This window comes from Pogona vitticeps, chromosome 2, assembly GCF_051106095.1.
Source record: "Pogona vitticeps strain Pit_001003342236 chromosome 2, PviZW2.1, whole genome shotgun sequence".
In the NCBI taxonomy this organism is placed as follows: Eukaryota; Metazoa; Chordata; class Lepidosauria; order Squamata; family Agamidae; genus Pogona; species Pogona vitticeps.
Window position 1 is genome coordinate 231,169,635 of NC_135784.1, and position 18,026 is coordinate 231,187,660.

At 42.4% G+C, this 18,026-nt stretch overlaps 1 protein-coding gene across 5 annotated transcripts in view; it reads right to left on the reverse strand.

Moving 5' to 3' along the window:
* The window catches only part of SMARCA2 (SWI/SNF related BAF chromatin remodeling complex subunit ATPase 2), a 152,066-nt gene that overhangs the window by 26,662 nt on the left and 107,378 nt on the right, over positions 1–18,026 (reverse strand). For all 5 annotated transcript variants that reach the window (XM_020801559.3, XM_078385052.1, XM_078385051.1 and 2 more), the window contains 2 exons: positions 17,580–17,657; positions 13,799–14,017 (listed from right to left, as the gene is read on the reverse strand). In XM_020801559.3, the coding sequence (XP_020657218.3) occupies positions 13,799–14,017; positions 17,580–17,657 (297 nt within the window). The remainder of the gene's footprint in view (positions 1–13,798; positions 14,018–17,579; positions 17,658–18,026) is intronic.

Sequence of the window (18,026 nt, forward strand, 5' to 3'; positions counted from 1 at the left end):
TATATAGACAACGCAATTGCTATAAAGCAAAAACAAAAACAAAACCCCTCTTCAAAATGCATCTACTTGCATACCTACACACACACATATATATTTCAAGATCATTTAAGAATACACCTCAAAAGCACCAAGTAACTGTCCGTTAACATAATACCTACTGACAATGTAGAAGTGGTGGACAAGGCATTATTCTATATTTAAGAATACTAACATTATGGGATGGGGGAAATGGCATAACTCAAACAAAAATCAAGCAATATATGCTAGGTCAACATTTACCTGTAATGTTTTGCTTTAAAATCACAGCCAACAGCGCTATATATTGAGAAAACAAAAACAATCCAGGTGGAGAGGAAATCTGTTCACACTCTGTCTAAGAAATCCATGTGGCAGAGAAGCTGAACTTTCTTTAGTTTTAAGACAGAAGGAAAAGCCAGAGATATGGGGCACTCTAGTCTTAGTATTTTAAAATTAAAAATTAAAAACACATTATAGGAAAGAAAAATACACACATACACACACCTGCTTTTTAAAATTAAAAGTGCCAGCTGTTATGATAAACGCTTTCTCAAAACAAAAATGTTGATATTGTCCTTTTTCCTTCTCTGTGCAGGCTAAAATACATGCAAATGCTAATCAATCCTTTCCCAGAGCTGAGAGAGCTCTAATCATAAGGCAATTACCTTCATTTTTCCACAGCACCAAACATGGCTAATATTTATGATCATGTGAGTGCAACAATCAATATACAAAGAGTGATTACATCCCAGGCACAATTTCTTTCACTTGAGTTACATCTCTTGTAAAACGGTTTGTGCACAAAGCCTGGCATACCATGCTACGCTGGCTGGCATGTTTAAAACGCCAGTGAGATTTTAGAATCTGTTTTCTATTCATCCTCCAATATGAAATCCACAGAATGAACACAAACGTGCAATCCTGAGGGAGAGCCTGAAACCCAGGCCTTAATAATCAAATGACAATTTCCATCATGCTTCCACAGCCTTCAGATAACCCTGAGGTCTGATGAGTTATAAGAAAGAAAGAAGGACAGAAAGAAAGAAAGGCAATAACAACAACAAAATATCTCTGCACAGAAATTCATTAATATTCATTTGGCTAAAGCAGGACACCCACTAGACACCACAGCAGCTAGCGAAGATTAAGCAAAGGAAACTGTTCTGCAAATCCTGGAAGCAAGACATGCTAATAATAAATACAGGATGCAAGGCTGTCAACAGTTAATGTTACTGCTTCTCCTAAAGCACTCATTTGTAACACAGAAAACACAGAGAATACCAGCTTTTGATGTGTTACACACCTACACATGCCTGTGATGTAGTTCTACTGAATCTTCAAGACGGCAATGAAAAAGGATATTTACCTTACCACTATCAGCAGGCCGGCTATCGGAAATCACAGTTAGTGGGGATAAAATTAACAAGCCAGCAAAGCAGCGAGCTGCTAGTCTCTTCATCAGCTGATCAGGAAAAAAAAGAGAGCTGGGGAAAAGGCTATGTTTTCATATACAAGTAATTTTATTTTACTGAAAATGCAATACTGGAAGGATTGTTGATACTCAAATCTGCTGTTTCATGCTACCTACCAGAAGGCCCGAAGCCTTCTTCCTTCAACCTGCTTTAATATTGACAACTACTTATCATATTTTCCCCTTATTATTCCAGGAACTCAGATCAGATTTTTTTAAATTTATTTTTTATTTTTTATTTGGCAAGGCAGTTATTGGTTCCTGGAAGCATTTTAATTATAATATCAATACTTTAAAACCCAGATATGTAAACAGATACCCTTAAAAAAATAAATAAAGGAACAAGCGTTTTAAAGCTGTATTACACACAAAACTGCCCCATTGTTCTTTTCTTCTTCTTTTTAAAATTAAGAATTGTGTTTTACAGAACTGGCATAAAACCATCATTTTTAAAAGACTGTCCTGACTGAATGTGCTTTGGGAAATGTTTATAAAGAAAAAAAATATTTCTGTGTTTAGTGATCTTCCTCCCCCCTCAGTCACAGAACCACAAAATCGCACTGCTATACTATTATTTCTGTATACAGTACCACACCTAAAAGGCTACCTAAATTTGCCAGCACTTGTTAACAAGAAGGCTTGGAAGAATTAAATTTAAAAAATTGATGTTATCAATACTCCTACAGACATGTATGCTACAGACTTATGTATGTTATGAATCTGTGGAGACTATATGAATGTTGGCAAGTTATTTGCAAGATGATTCTTTTTAAAATGTTTTTATTGTAGCATGAAATAGCACTCTTACAAAAATAAGCCCTCTGAATTCTATGGGTCATACTTCCAAATCCGCACAGTATTTTTATAAAATTAAAGAATATTTAATACCAGGTACACAATTCACAAAGCAAAGATTGGTAGGTGACCGCTAATTTGAATTCCTTAAGGCATATCAGTTATTTGGACACTGCAAAAGATTAAGCAACAATTAATTTAGTCATGGGACAATTTCATATACTGTATTCTGTTGCCTGCAAAATTAGTGTGGAGCAGTGAAAACATAAGATTTCATTAAATTTTAATCCTATAACTATGGATGCCATACTTATATTTTCCAACCTTTCCCAGCATAGGGTTCCATTCCACATCACACAAGTGGACTCTACTTTTGCCAGAAGGATTCTCTTTCCTCTCTTTCATCTTGGCTCTCTCCTCCCCACCCAAACTGTACCGAAGAGTGCAATTTTTAAAAATTCAGTGGTGAATCTGGAGGTGTGCATAGGCCTGCCACAGGTAGTGTTCTGGAAATGGCGCCTGTTCTGGCCGACAGACACAGTGAGATCTTGTCCATATTAACGGAACAAATCCTAGAACTAGTTTCTAACTCTACACTCACATGAGCAAGACAGAGCCCAGCCTCAGGTCAACTCAATCTAAGTAACTGAATAAAACAGAATTATAGGCATAGAACCTGCATCAGGTGGCAAATTTTGGGGTATTACAAGGCAGCAAACTATTAACTAGATAATTTTTATATTTTTACCACCATGTGGATATTATCTGAATTTGTTTCCTAAGGCACATATCTTACGGAACTATGGTATGTAAAGCAATAGATAGAAATTTTCAAATTTCTTCATCAAAATCCTTGGTTTCTTGGCCATAACTAAATATAACATTCCATTACCACAAAGAGAACTATTTCAAAATTCTAGTCAGAGGAAGAAAAGGTGTTTAGAGTGCCAGAAAAGCAGGGAAATCATGCAGCCACCTGACTTCCCCCCGCCTTTCCACATGCACACCCCCGATGGCGCCTCGAATGCAAGTTGCATTTTATGGTCAAGTGCATCTTATGGAGCAAAAATTTGGTAGATAGCAACAAAAGAATGAAACAAATCACAATTACAAGTACTAATATCACAAAGTAGTCTCGAAATTAGATTCATCCTAATGAAGATTCTTTCTAGCACTTTTGAAAGTTCTGGTATAATGGTTATTATTTTTAAACAGTAAATAGCAACAACACTTTATACTAAATAAAACACTTTTTTAAATGTGGTTTTTTAAATAATATAAGACAACTGCCCTTTGTATGCATTTTAATTATAAAATACAGCAAGAAAGTAGGGCGTGGTGAAATTATAGTTCTCCAAGGAGAATGAGGGAAACCATTGAATTCTCAAAACATCAGTATAGATGCAGCACTTCTGATTCCTTAATCATCACTAGGGGGAGGATTTCTATGACATTTCACATTTTCTCTGCAACCTACATTTGAACCCATTACTAAATTCAAACATCTTTATAAATAATCTGGCCTTCCTCACCAAGTTACTCATAAACATGTTCAAACCCACCCATAAACTCAAACATAGGTTGCATAAAAAGTTTGACATAGAAATCCTCCCCCAAATCAGCACTATATGCCCTCATCCCAGACACAATCCCCTTCTTCTCAACCATGGTGAATGTTAACTGCGGTTCATCTGCAGAAGCTCTGTTTGAAACCAGTTTATGTACTAATACAAGCTTCCATCGATACTGACAGCAAGGGGGAGAATGGAAGGGGCAATCTGCACCAGACAGGAAAAGGTATATCCAAAGCAGTGTGCGAGCCTGATCCCAAATATTTCACAAGGCTTTAAAAAGACCAGAGATATAATTTGTGCTTTGCTCAAATCTGAAACTGAAGAGATCCCAGTGGATGGTTCAGTTCTGGCAATCTAACGCTTCTATTCTTTTTCCATGTTACAGTAGTGCCTCGACTTACGAACATAATCCATTCCAGAAGATGGACATAACTCGAAATGGTCGTAAATCGAAGCACCATTTCCCATAGGAATTCACTGAAATCCCATTAATCTGTTCTGGCCAAAGAAAAAAAATCACACAAAAATCACTGCAAGACTCACTGGAAATGTGATTAATTCCTTCTGGCTAAAGGGGGGGGGGGGGAGAAAAGCAATCAAGCGTGCAAGACCCATTGCAAATGCACAGAAAACATACAAGCAGATTGGAAATACACAGAGAACAGAGGAACAAAGTTGGAAATGCAAAGAAAACAAAGGAAAAAGCAAGGGAAGCATACAGGACTCATCAGAAATGGGGGAAAAACCCCAAAATCAACCAAACCCCCAAGACCCATCAGAAATGGGGGGAACCCAAAAAACAAACAACCCCCTCAAGACCCATCACAGCACAAAAACATAATTCCCCCACCTAAAACCATGCTGCAAAAACATCCAGAAAAGTTTTTAAAAAGCGAAAAACAGCACCTTACCTTACCTAACAGGCAGTCCCAAGCCTCCCTACAAACACAGACACGCTCACTGAGAAGCAGAAGCCAGGCAGTCCCTCCTTGAGCGCACTCACTCTAACCGTCAGGGGGAAAGAACTATAAAGAAGCAGCCTCTTTCGCCACCTACAGTTAACAATCTGAATTTCCCGCTTTTTTCTGTTTATAAGTGGAAGCTCCGGTCGTAAGTAGAAGCAAAATTTACGACCGGAGCTGTTCGTAAGTCGAATTGGTCATAAGTAGGGACGGTCGTAAGTCGAGGGACCACTGTACCACTAAAGTGTGCTGCTTATATACCGCACCATGGTGCTTAAAGCTTTCTCTCTGTGGTTTGAAATTTAATTCTGCAAGCCACACATTACCCCTGCCCTCCAGGCAAGCTGGGCACTCAATTTACTGACCATGGAAGGCTGGAAGGCTGAGTCAACCTTGAGCCCGCTATCTGACCCCTGGATCAAACTCAGGTCATTAGCAGAGTCCTCATTGCAGTGCTGAAGTTTAACCTCTGCACCACAAGGCTCTCATGATTAAAACCAGAAACAATAATCCTTTCTAATAAAAGGATATTGCAATTAAACTTTAAATTTGGTTGAAATAATTCTTAGCAAATAATTGCATCCCACACAACAAAAAACAGTTTACTTCATCTTTCTTATCCTTACCAAGAAAACCAAATGGACATATTAACTGGAAAAAAGAATTTGCACCCTGAATCCCCTTTTGAACAATAAATTATTATTGAATTTTCAGCTGACTGACAGCTTGGCAACCAAGTACAATAATATTGGTTTTGCTCAGTGACACACTGCCAAACTAACAACAACTAATAATAAATGGGGAAAAGTACAGTAGCAGGCAGACCTGGAAAAACTCTACACTACAAGAGGGTACCACTTACATTGAAATCTTTTTTTCCCTGGGAAAATTTATTATACTACAAAAATAGCATACCTTTCGATAGTAAAGCTTGATACAAGGATGATCACAGAGACGAAGAAGGAAGGACGATTATAAACAGAATGGGTAGGGTATGCAGAACTGCATTTTAAAGGAATACCTACTCTACATCTATTTTCCTTTCATCCTTTCACCCTTTCATACACATACATATTCTTATTCACCTTTTCCACATTCAACAGCCAGAGATACACATTCATTCACTTACACTCTGACACTTCTACACACATTCACAACCTAACAGCTGATCACACTATGATGGTGCGATCTACTCTCATGTCTGCTCAACACCTTCCAACCAACAGCGTTCCTGCGTTCTCTTAAGTCAGGGATCTCCATGCTATGGCCCGCGGGGCGCATCCGTTTTGCCTTGCCTTTTTATCTGGCCTGGTTTGGATTCTAGGACCTTCCCCCCTCACCCCCTTCCGAACAGTGCCTGTGTGAAGGAGAACTGAAAGAGGAGAGTGAGCCGTCTCCTCCAATGAAGGAAATTGAACCTGTAAAACCAAAAGAAAATGTAATAGAGGTGAAAACGAATGTGATAAAAGAAGAAACGGTTAAAACAGAGGTGTGTCTAGTAGAAGGGGGAAAGGGAAAGGAGGTGGAGTTAAGATTCCCAGTATGAGAGGAAGATATAAAAGAAGGGACAGGAAAAAGAGTCTTTAGTGTACCAAGGGATATGAGGGAGAAAAGAGGAGAGAGAGAATATGAACGATCGTGTGAGTTATTACAAGACTTCCTAAATCTAAAGGTGGGAGGTTTGTTACCTGATCCAATCAATATTGAACAGAGGTTGTGAGTACTGAGGCATTGAAATGGACCGTGGTGGTGTTCCCAAGAGGACGTTGGTCGATCGAAGAAGGTGGTATGCCCAGATTCCACCTTCAACAAGCCATCACCCAAGGGCGATTGGGCATGACACCCCTGTTGTGGCACGGTGTGTGCAGTGAGGAGTGCACCTTTAAGGAAAATGACAAACGCGGAACGGTTTGGACCGGCTCCCCAATACTGAGAGATGATGTTAATCAAAATATGTTTATTGAGTTGAATGGACATTTACTGGAACTGAGTTATTCTGATCCCACGGAAGTTGTAGTTGATTATCCAAAAGTTGAACATAATAAACCTGTTAATGTTTTGAAAGAGTCTACGAATCATTTTCCTGCACAAAATTTGGAACTGCCAAAAATTTCTGAAGAATCCAATCACAGCATGGCAACAGGAGTGGTCTGCCACTCGTCCCCTGCCCTAACGTGCACACTCTTTCCCAGCCTATCCGCCGTGGGGAAACAATGAAGCTCCTGCCCTTCCCCAGGCTTCTCTCTGAAAAGAAACGTTTGGTGATTCTAGGATCCCTTCCAGCTCTGCACGTCTAAGGTTAATATTATAATTATTAAGAAACTATCCTCATTGAAACCGAGACGGGCATAGAGGGAATCTATGCCTAAAGAAGGAGGGCTTTTCTCCTTTCATTGGATGGGTATATATGGGGGGACATTCACCTTGATAGGAAAAACAAGGGCTGAGAAGCCGAGGAAGCAGAAGTTCATGCAAAAGGTGCTCACGTATTCCCTGGGCTGCTGGACATGCAAGATGGCGGGTGCAGGTGCCAGGTAGGGGTAAGAAGTAGAAAGCAACCAGTACCTCCACATGCCATCAGCGGGGAGGGGGGGGGAACAGCCGCCAGATGAAAATGGACGGGAGGAGGGCTCTCATCGAAAAGGTGAGGTGGAAGACAAGTGGCTGCATTGGAGAGGGAAGGGAAAGGGAGCTGGCTTGCCCGAGGCTCCCTTTGGGACTTTTGGCGGCCCAATTTTAGTACAGTGGTACCTCGCAAGACGAATGCCTTGGGTAAAAAAAACACACAAGACAAAAGCGTCTTGCGAGTTTTTGGGTGCCCCGCAAGACGAAGATATTTTCATCTTCCGAAGTACTTTTCCCATAGGAATACACTGAAATTTAATTAATGCATTCCTATGGGGATTTTTTTTTTTAAAAAAAGTCACTTACTAGGTAGGCAGCTGGGGAAGCAGCATCGGACAACTGGCGGTGGTCCCCTGAAACCACAATCATTGCTTTCAGAGGTTCCCCGGCAGTCCTCCGATGGTGCTGGGCAAGCCTTAACCAGCACCATTTTTACTTTACTTTTATTAGACTTTTACCCCGCCCCCCTAGACAAAGTCTACTCAGGGCAGCTTACATAAATAATAAAACACAACAATACAGTGGTGCCTCGCTTAACGAGTGCACCGTTTAACGATTAATCCGCATACCGACGCAGATTTTGTGATCGCTTTTGCGATCGCATTACGATGTTGCCTATGGGGAAAAATCGCTTTGCGATTTTTCCCCATAGGCAACCATTTTCCCCCATCTGACCGGCGGGAGCCTCTGAAGGACCGCTCCCGCCGCTCAGCTGGGGGAAAATGTCGGCAGTGGGCGGCGGCCTCGGAAGGACCCCGAAGCCACCACCCGACTGCTGACATTTTGCCTTCCCAGCTCTCAAAGGGCCCCCCTCTGACATTGGAGAGAACCCCTTTGAGAGCTCGGAAGGCTCTCAGCGGCGGCGGGGGCAGGGTAGGGTGGATCCGGAAGGCTTCCAGGGAAAGCACTGAAAGCCGTCCGGAACACACACACCCTGCCGCCGCCGCCGCCGCCGCTTGAAGTCGCCCCGCGCGGCCTATCCCAGTCATGCTAGCATGACTGGGATAGGCGGCGCGGGTCGGCTCCCGGCGGCTGGGGCAGGGTAGGGGGGTCTGGACACCCCCCCACCCTGCTGCCGCCGCCGCTTGGATCCGCCCCGCGCTGCCTATCCCAGTCATGCTAGCATGACTGGGATAGGCGGTGCGGGTCGGCTCCCGGCGGCTGGGGCAGGGTAGGGGGGTCTGGACACCCCCCTGCCGCCGCCGCCGCTTGGATCCGCCCCGCGCTCAGCCGAGCACGGGGCGGATCCAAGCCCAGGATGGGTAGAAATGCCGGCCGGGTCTTGCGAAAGAGGGAGGTGGATGTCCCCGCTCTCCGTCGCAAGAGCCGGCCGGCGTTTCTACCCAGCTGGGCAGCGGGCTCTTGCAGAGGAGGGAGGTGGCTCCCTCCTTGCAAGAGCCCGCCTCCTAGCTAGGTAGAAAGGCTCTTGCAAAGGAGAGCAGGGACCTCCACCTCCCTCCTTCGCAAGAGCCGGGGCGTTTCTACCCAGCTGGGCAGCGGGCTCTTGCAGAGGAGGGAGGTGGCTCCCTCCTTGCAAGAGCCCGCCTCCCAGCTGGGTAGAAAGGCTCTTGCGAAGAAGAGCAGGGACCTCCACCTCCCTCCTTCGCAAGAGCCGGCCAGCGTTTCAGCTGGGCAGCGGGCTCTTGCAGAGGAGGGAGGTGGCTCCCTCCTTGCAAGAGCCCGCCTCCCAGCTGATCGGCGGTTCCAAAATGGCCGTCAGTTTCGCGCCCCGCTTACCGAGGGTGCGAAAATGGCGGCGGTATAGAGGAACTTCGCTGAACGGTGAGTACGGAAGCCATTGGAACGCATTAAACTAAGTTTCATGTGTTCCAATGGCTTTTTGCTTTCCGTTTAACGAAGTTTTCACATAGCGAAGGTTAATCCGGAATGGATTAACCTCGCTATGCGAGGCACCACTGTATATTAAATGTAATAAAACGTAATAAAATGCTACAAAGCTCAAATGGTGAGCTTTGTAGGATGGTGCAGGGGAAGCCGATGGTGCAGGCTTCCCCTGCACCATTGGAGGACTGGCAGGGGTTCCCCGCAACCGTGATCGCCACTTTCAGTGGTCCCCAGGCAGTCTTCCGATGGAGCTGGGCAAGCCTCTGAAGCCTTCTCCAGCAACGTTTTTGAACTTCCCGCCCTTTTCCCCTGCCTTTCTCCTTTCAGAGGCTTGCTTCCAATGGTGCTTGGCAAGCCTCCGAAAGGAAGTGCCGGGGCACCTTTGAAAGCAGTGATCGCAGTTGCAGGGGACCACCACCAGTCCTCCGATGGTGCTTCCTCAGCTCCCTACTGGACAAGTAATTTTTTTAAAAAATTCCCATAGGAACGCATTAATCACATTTCAGTGTATTCCTATGGGAAAACTCACCTCTCAAGACGAAAATTTCGCAAGACGGCAGGTTTCGTGGAACAAATTATTTTCGTCTTGCGAGGCACCACTGTACCTTATTAAAGTTGAGAACAATGGCTATTTAATTGCAATGAATGGGAGGAAAAAAGATTAATTTTGGCTATCACGAGTCCAGGTTTAGTTAAGCAGACAAATGCATTTGGGGTAACTATGCTGTGAAATTCTCAAAAGTTTGGAGAAGTAGATTAGAAGAGAGAGAGAGAGAGTGTGTGTGTGTGTGTGTGTGTGTGTGTGTGTGTGTGTGTGTGTGTGTGTGTGTGTGTGTGTGTGTGTGTGTGTGTGTGTGTGTGTGTGTGTGTGTGTGTGTGTGTGTGTGTGTGTGTGTAAACAGCCAGAAAATGGATATGAGAGGTTCCATGTCATTTTTTTCACATTGCAATGTCTTCATCTTGTTTTTACAATCTAACAGAAAAGTTCAAACGGCAGGCAGTGATAGATAGAAACCAGTAGGACTGTGGTATCTGTGTGGATTATGTTTCAAGCCTGCCCCCATGCCAGAAAGCACTGATATAGAAACACTCACTGTATAGTTTCTGGTTCCCTAGTGGCTAGTCCTGGTAATATCTTTTAGAAACATGTGTTGGGGGAGCATCAGTTCACCGTCTTATAAATCAGAGGCCCCCAATTCCTGGTCCGCAGCCCAGTGCTGGTTCGTGGCTTAAGCCGGACCAGGCTGCGGAGACAGACCTCCCCCCATCCCCGCACAGCCCGTTTGCACCTGCGCCTCCATATGAGCATTCCCCCACCCCTTTGCACATGTGCATAAGTGCCCCAAGTGCCACACCGCCCTTTGTGCATGTGCCCAAGCGCCCCGACATCCGCCTGAGCGCTGCGCTGCCCTTTGCGCATGAGCGCCCCCACTCCTTCGCACATGTGCACGAACGTGCCAATGAGAAAGAGAGAACACACTCCTTTGTGCATGCGCACGAGGGTGCCCCGCCTTCCCCAGACGGTCCGGGGGGGCTAAAAAGGTTGGGGACCGCTGTTATAAATAATTGAATATGTACATTTCATAGCACCTGAAGAGTTAACATCAATGGCTATTATGGTGCATTTTTAGTTAATCTTAACAGCCCATAACTGTGGAGGTTTCAAGACTGTAGGCTTTGGCTGCCTCACTTCCACCACCACACCAATCAAATCTACAAAAATTTTGAAAAAAGCCTGATAAAACTAATTTCTTCCATAAAATCTACATAGTCTTTGCTTTAAGCTGGTAGTACATCTCTTGAAGAACAGTTAGCATGCTAAAAGATCACTCAGAGTTGGCCTCCACTAACCAATAAACAGCATCAAATGAAGAAAATATAGATAGAACTGTATTCCCAGAAATCTATTTACTGTATTATTAATGCTCCACCACCAAACAAAGCCAGAATAAGAGAAATCTTCATTAGAATTTGATATATGACAAAATCAAAAATAAATCTCCTATTTTAAGCTATCGGGCCACTTGTCTAATCAAATAAATGACATATTTTGTTACTGAACACAGACACACACTTACAGAATATTACTAAGAAGACTTTATATCCTATCGTTCTTTACTGCTTCAGTCTTTCAGTCTGATGCTTGTATTCGTATTAACTATACAAACACAGATTTTATTTATTTATTGGTATTAGACCTGCCTCCCTACCCAAAAACTAGAGAACAGATTGGGGAAAATGTTTTTGTCAATTCCACATAAACAAGCCCACTGAACGTACATAAAAATAATACTGGCAGGAACATGGAAAGAGGAAGACACCAGTACAGGAAGACATCCCACTGTATCTGCAGGGAAATGACCCACAATCTACTGTGGATGCCTGAAACTGCCGGATATCCTACATGCAACATACAAGGAGGTAGGACAAAGGCCTTGTATGTTGTCTGTAGGGCTGCAGTAAACTGTGGATAAGTAAAACCATGGATACTGATCCCACAGATACAGGGGGTCTACTATAGTGTTGAATGAGCACCTTCATTGGCAAAGTGAGATGAGCAACAGTAGAGGCATGGACAGACAACACACTCTGCATGCAAAAGATCCCAGATTCAGCCTAAGACATTTTCAGGCAGGCTGGGGATGACTTCAGGATGAGGAATCATAGCTAATCAATATAGACAATAGTTAAGGAACCTTATGATATTCTTCAGGGATTAGTACTGAACACGTGCACAGGTGCTCTGTAAACTGAATAGTACCAGCAGATATTTTTCTTCCACTTAAAGAGTGTTTTGATCCAAACATTCTATTGTTAAAAAGTGACTATGAAGGCGATCCTTGCCTTCATGTCAAGTGTTAGCACATAACAATTTCATTTTCACACCTCTATCTTTTATAAATTCCACCTATTCTAACAGCTGGCATCTGTAGTTTAATCATTATGAGAACAACTATTTATCCTAGATGGGGATCCAACAATGTTTAAATTCTTAGCAATCAAACACCCACTCTGTGAACTAGACCACTGGTTCTTAACCTTGGGTTACTCAGGAGTTTTGGACTGCAACTCCCAGAAGCCTTCACCACCAGCTGTCCTGACTGGGGTTTCTGGGAGTTGCAGTTCAAAAGCATCCGAGTAACAAAGGTTAAGAACCACTGAACTAGACATTCCACCACACATGCAACTGACAGGCTGGACCATTTGGAGGGTATTGCAGCAATAAGGATTCTCTGGAGAATGAGAGCATCTGAATAAACAAGGACATCTGCACATTTTCGGTCTACGTGAATGAGAAAGAGGACCCTCTTTCTCATTCATGTTCCTAATTCAATTCTCCCCACTGTCCAATAGGTATCAGACAACAGAAATATACTGAGAATTCTTTTTAAAAATTCTACAAAGAAGGTTTAAATCATTTCCCCAAACGGGCATGTGACACACAGTAATTAGCAGTTTAAAACACAGGAAGGAACTGCTTGCATTAAATTAAGAACTGCTTAGAATTATAAAAGTGATATGCAGCCAAGGAAAAATATATTTGAAATGCAAATAACAGTGTTTTTACAGTAATGTAAAGTCTTCCAATAGGCTTCCTTGTTAATTTCTGAACAACTACATGGTCCATGTGAAAATTCTATGTTGACTTCAACTGCATCAGGAAAATGTTTTGCTGGATCAAGTCACTGACTATTAGTATAATCGTTCCTTCTACTAGCTCCATCATGACCCCATCTCTATCAACAGGGAAGAGAAACAGGGCCACAGGTACGTTAGGGTTCCTGAATAATTAAGAATCAGGAAAGTAAAAAAAAATCATTAAAAATCAGAAAGAAAACCAAAGTTGTTCAGCAAATATTGAACAAGTCTCTTCTAGAAAGCATTAATTGTTGACAAAAGTAGGGACGAAACAACACATACACATAAACTGGCCTGGTAAAACAGAAAGGGATTGGATTGGCAAAGATGCGGACGTAGAAGACCATTGGGCTTATCAGCCTTTTATGATATCCTGGGCAGGGTGGAGAATAAGGACAATCGTTTCTATCTAAACTTTGAAGTGTTCTGACCACTTTGACGCTGAACAGTTCAGGATGGAAGGATGATCAGGGTAAGTGGGAAGAAAGTGTTTCCTCCCATTCAAATTTATTACCCTTCAAGGGCTCTCTCAGTTGCTAAGGGGCGAGGGCTTCACAGATTAAAACAGCTTGAAAGGAAGACTAAAACATAGGTACACCACTTGATCCCAAGTGCTCCCCACTCCAAAATCTTTCCTGGACACCCGAGGAGAAAAAAAATTGGGGAAACCTTCCCCATAGTACTACTCAGGTCTGGAGTGAGATCAGCAATTGTCTACTTACTGATCATCAAATCTCAGCAGTTTTTGAAGACAGAATTGGATTTCCTATTTCCATGCCCCCCTGCCCACCCATTCTGTGATTCCTTTTTGTTTCACCAGCCTATAACATACAGTACTACTAATATAAGTATGACTTTACATCACATACCCTTAACCACTGTTTCTCTGTCAGGGCATCACTGTAGTCCACATCTCTGCGTTGGCGAGACCCTCTCCCAAATATTTTCTCTTCCTCTTCTTCACAGGTAAGCCTTTCAACTTCAGCATCATCTTTGATTATCCAAGACGGCAACTCATCTTCCTCCATCAATCGTGGTTTGCGCTTTGGATTTCTGGCATCTTCCCTGCGTCGATCCATGTCCATTCGCTGTATTAGTAACAAATATGAGATTTAAGAAAAATACTAGCAAGCTGAATGTTTATAACTATTTCAAGTCGTGCAGAACAATCACCATTTTCCCTTTCAACTATGTTATCTGCAACCAATAGTTATCCAATGACAAACTTTGATTGAAACAATGGATTTCTATGATGCTGAGAAAGTGAAATATCTGGAGTATCTGCTTAATTTAAAATATGAGGAAAATCACCAATATATGTGAACATTATGACTCAAAGGTGGCTACTACCTCTGTCATTCCCTGCAATATGGATAACCAAACAGGGTCATCAAGAAAAAAGGGAGGTATTAGTGGACTCAGGAGGACCCTGAGAGTTGGAAAATGCTGAAATATACTGTACAGTTAACAAGTATTATTATTTGTTCATTGTTTGTTTTCTATCCTGAGTTTCTCACAGAATAGGAAAACAGTTAAGGGACAATCTATTCAACAGCAACAAAAATCCAGGCCCAGTGAGAGTGAATGAAGAGGAAAAGGAAAACAAAGGGTGGAATATAGTGGGAGAAGAGGGGGGATGCCCTGCCTACTTGAAGGAAAGAGCTGACTCGAACCCTGAACAAGAGCAGTCTTTTTAGGAAGGGAGATGCAATACAACATTCCCTTTCAAGTCCCAACTGTTAGCTTATATTTCAAAACCAAACAAAACATGCTTCCTTTCAAACGAACCTTTTAGTAACAGGCTCTGCAGAGATGCCATTGTTACAGCTCTTGCAGATAGGTTTCTTAAGCAAGTGTCACAAGACCGAACTTTTTCTACTGTCTAAGCCTTTGCAGGCATGTCATGAAATGCAGTCTAGCTGTGAATATAATTGTGGAGCTATAGAATTCCAGCATTCACTCTGCCATTCTACCTGCTAGTGTTTTTATATTTCCTACTACAGATTTTATAGCAACTCCGTGTGAGTTTAAAAATCATTTAATCAACAAATGAACTAATCAAAAGCTTGCCTTGTTTGACAACAGGAGAAGGCATAATGAAAGGGTCCAAACCATTTGGCAGCACAGACTACTGATGACTGTGGTTACCACGAAACGTACTGATGAATAATGCACAGGATGTTATTCTTCTAGTAGTAGATCAACTCAGTTTGATTTACTTTTGGCAAGACCACATGAGCTGAACAGCTTGGTCCAAAAGATTTCTGTGTATAGTATTCCTAAACGAGCACTTCAGTATAACAAAAATTAACCGTCTCCCACAAATCAGTGAACTAAAACCTGAAAGTTTTCTTTAAATAATCAAAATGAAGACTCTTCCCCAGTCTACAGGATGTCTAAAATACCTCTGATGCACTTCTAACAGCATATAGTTGGTGGGACTATATATTAATGTATATTATTATTCCCTTTCTATTTCTATGTGTTACTATATTTTTTTATTTTTTTATTAATTAAGCTTATATGCCGCCCATTTAGACATAGTCTACTCTGGGTGGCTCACAAAACACCGAATAAAAACAATTAATATGATATAACAATTTCCAACATTTACGCAGAGTAGATAAAGATGGAGAGAGAAAGTTATGTATTACAGTGGGCCCTCGACTTACGAACGGCCCTAGTTGCGAACTTTTCGGGTTATGAACCCGATCTCATCGCAAGTAGGGTTTACTACTTGCGAACATGGATCAGGTTAGGAACCCAAAAGGCAGGGAGAAAGGGCGGAAAGTTCGAACTTCCCGTGCTTTCTCCCTGCCTTTTTGGCTTCAGAGAGCTCCGAAGCCACCCATCGTGGCGGCAGCGGGGACCCCCAGGGAGGTCTCCCAGGGCTTGCACGCCACCATGAGAGACCTCCCTGGGGGTCTTCCCCGCCGCGATCAGTGCCTTCAGAGGTTTCAAAGGGCTTTCCCCGACATCGGAGGAAGCCCTTTGAAAGCTCCAAAGGCAGGGAAGAAGGGAGGAAGCAGAGCGCTGGGAGGCTAGAGCTGGCTGGGCGCTTGGCCGCTCACCCCCGGCCGCAGCGGAGGCAGCGGAGCGCCGGCAGGCTTCGGACTGGTAAGTCCTTTTTAAAAAAAGCTTTTCTGTGTGGGTTTTGGAGGGTGGGTTTCGACTGGGGGGGGTTATGTTTCTGTGGGTTTTTGTATGTGTGTGTGTTTTTTTTGCAGTCCCAACGTGGGACTTGCTCTTTTTATTTTTATTTTTGTATTTTTTTGAAATGCTGGAACGGATTAATTCAGTTCCCATGCATTTCAATGGGAAGTGGTAGGTCGACTTACAAACTTTCCGAGGTACGAACGTCCTCCCAGAACGGATTAAGTTCGTAAGTCGAGGGCCCACTGTAGGTGCTTAAAAATAAGACTGAAGGAGACTCAAGGGTGGCTGTGTTTTTTGAAGAGAATAAAGAACTAACACAATGAAAGGATTCACTGAAGGTGTCTGTGCATGGGGGCATTCTCAGTAATTCCGGGGGAACAGGAGAATCTCATGTGCATGAGAACATGATCAACCCAATTCGACAACAAGCAGTAACATTAGCAGGTTTGCAGATCTTTCACAGGTATCATTAATTAACCTCCAAGGCTGTCATGTGGTGGTATTAGAAACTGAAGACACCCCTCCCTTTGCACTAGTCCTTCTCTCACAACAGCTCCTGTTCCTTCCTAACTTCATGTATTATATATATCACTTCACCCTTTGGTTTCTACCATTCTGCAACTTAACTAACATTGCTCATAACTAGTGAATACAATTTGCAAGCTTCAGGTTGCTGATGATATGGCTCCTTGATCTTCATTTCTTCTCAAAGGGTTTTCTCTGGATTCATAATCATGACACTGTGGTATTTTACTAAGTATCTTGCCCGCAGTATTACCATGTAACAGCAGCGGGTTTTTTTTTTACTGAATGACTCAATCAATCAATTAATCACTAACTACTCTTAGAGTGAAACAAGCCACTTCCCATTCCTTTTTTCTTTCATTTTCTGTCTGCAGCTGAGAAACAACAGGGACACTAGGAGACAACAGACAAAGCAGCAGAAGAAAAGTAACCAGCAGGGTTATCAACTGAACAAGTGCCACAGCAACCTCTTGTGGCATACAGAAAAAATGCATTCCAGGTTTTGAGGTCAATCAGCAGTCAGGTGATTGTTTATTTCATGGCTGGACTGGTAGGAATGAACATGTTTCATTTTTTTCCAATAACAGATACAGAGAAAATAGCAGCATCAGATTAATTTCCCTTGCTGCATCCTGATGAAAAGACTGGCTAAATTTAAAGAATTGGAATATAATGTTTTATTAATTCAAATGATATACTGACAATGATAATTCAATATTGACACTACATGATTTCTTTTAAATGGTGCTACGCCCAAGACTTTCTTTAGCCCTTGTAAAAGTGTTGGGTCTGATATGGAAGAGGATGTTCTAGAATGGACACAAACACGCAAGAAAGTGATATGCAGAATAATACCCCAATATTGCTCATCTTTAGACTTTTAAAAGGGAGAATAACACTATACTAGAATGTGAGCGATGACGTCAGGCAGACACAACGACTCGAGATATGACTATGCAATATCATTACCATGAACAGCTCAAATTCCTCTTCATTCCGTGCAATCATCTGATTCAGGGTCTCATCATCAGGAACTTCATCTTCTTCCTACAAATGAAGAAAAAGAGGCAGAATATATGGATACGCCTATATAAATATGCACAGAGGTTGTTGATATATTATATGGTGACATATAGTATGATAATTAACTATTTGATTGCTCAGATGAACAATACATTAAAAAGGGCAAGAAAACACAACAGAAAGATTACTGCCCTGGGTATGTTCTCAAAGCCCCTTACGTGTTTATTAGCTTCTAATACTTCTGATCTTGCTATATATAGTGTTTTTATACTACAGTACTATATAGATTTATTTCGAAATATGCCCTCCTGCTGAGTTAATGATGTAAGTTGAGGAATAAGCACATATAATACATCAGCTGTAGTGATTACATTGCTTTTCTTGAAATGAGGC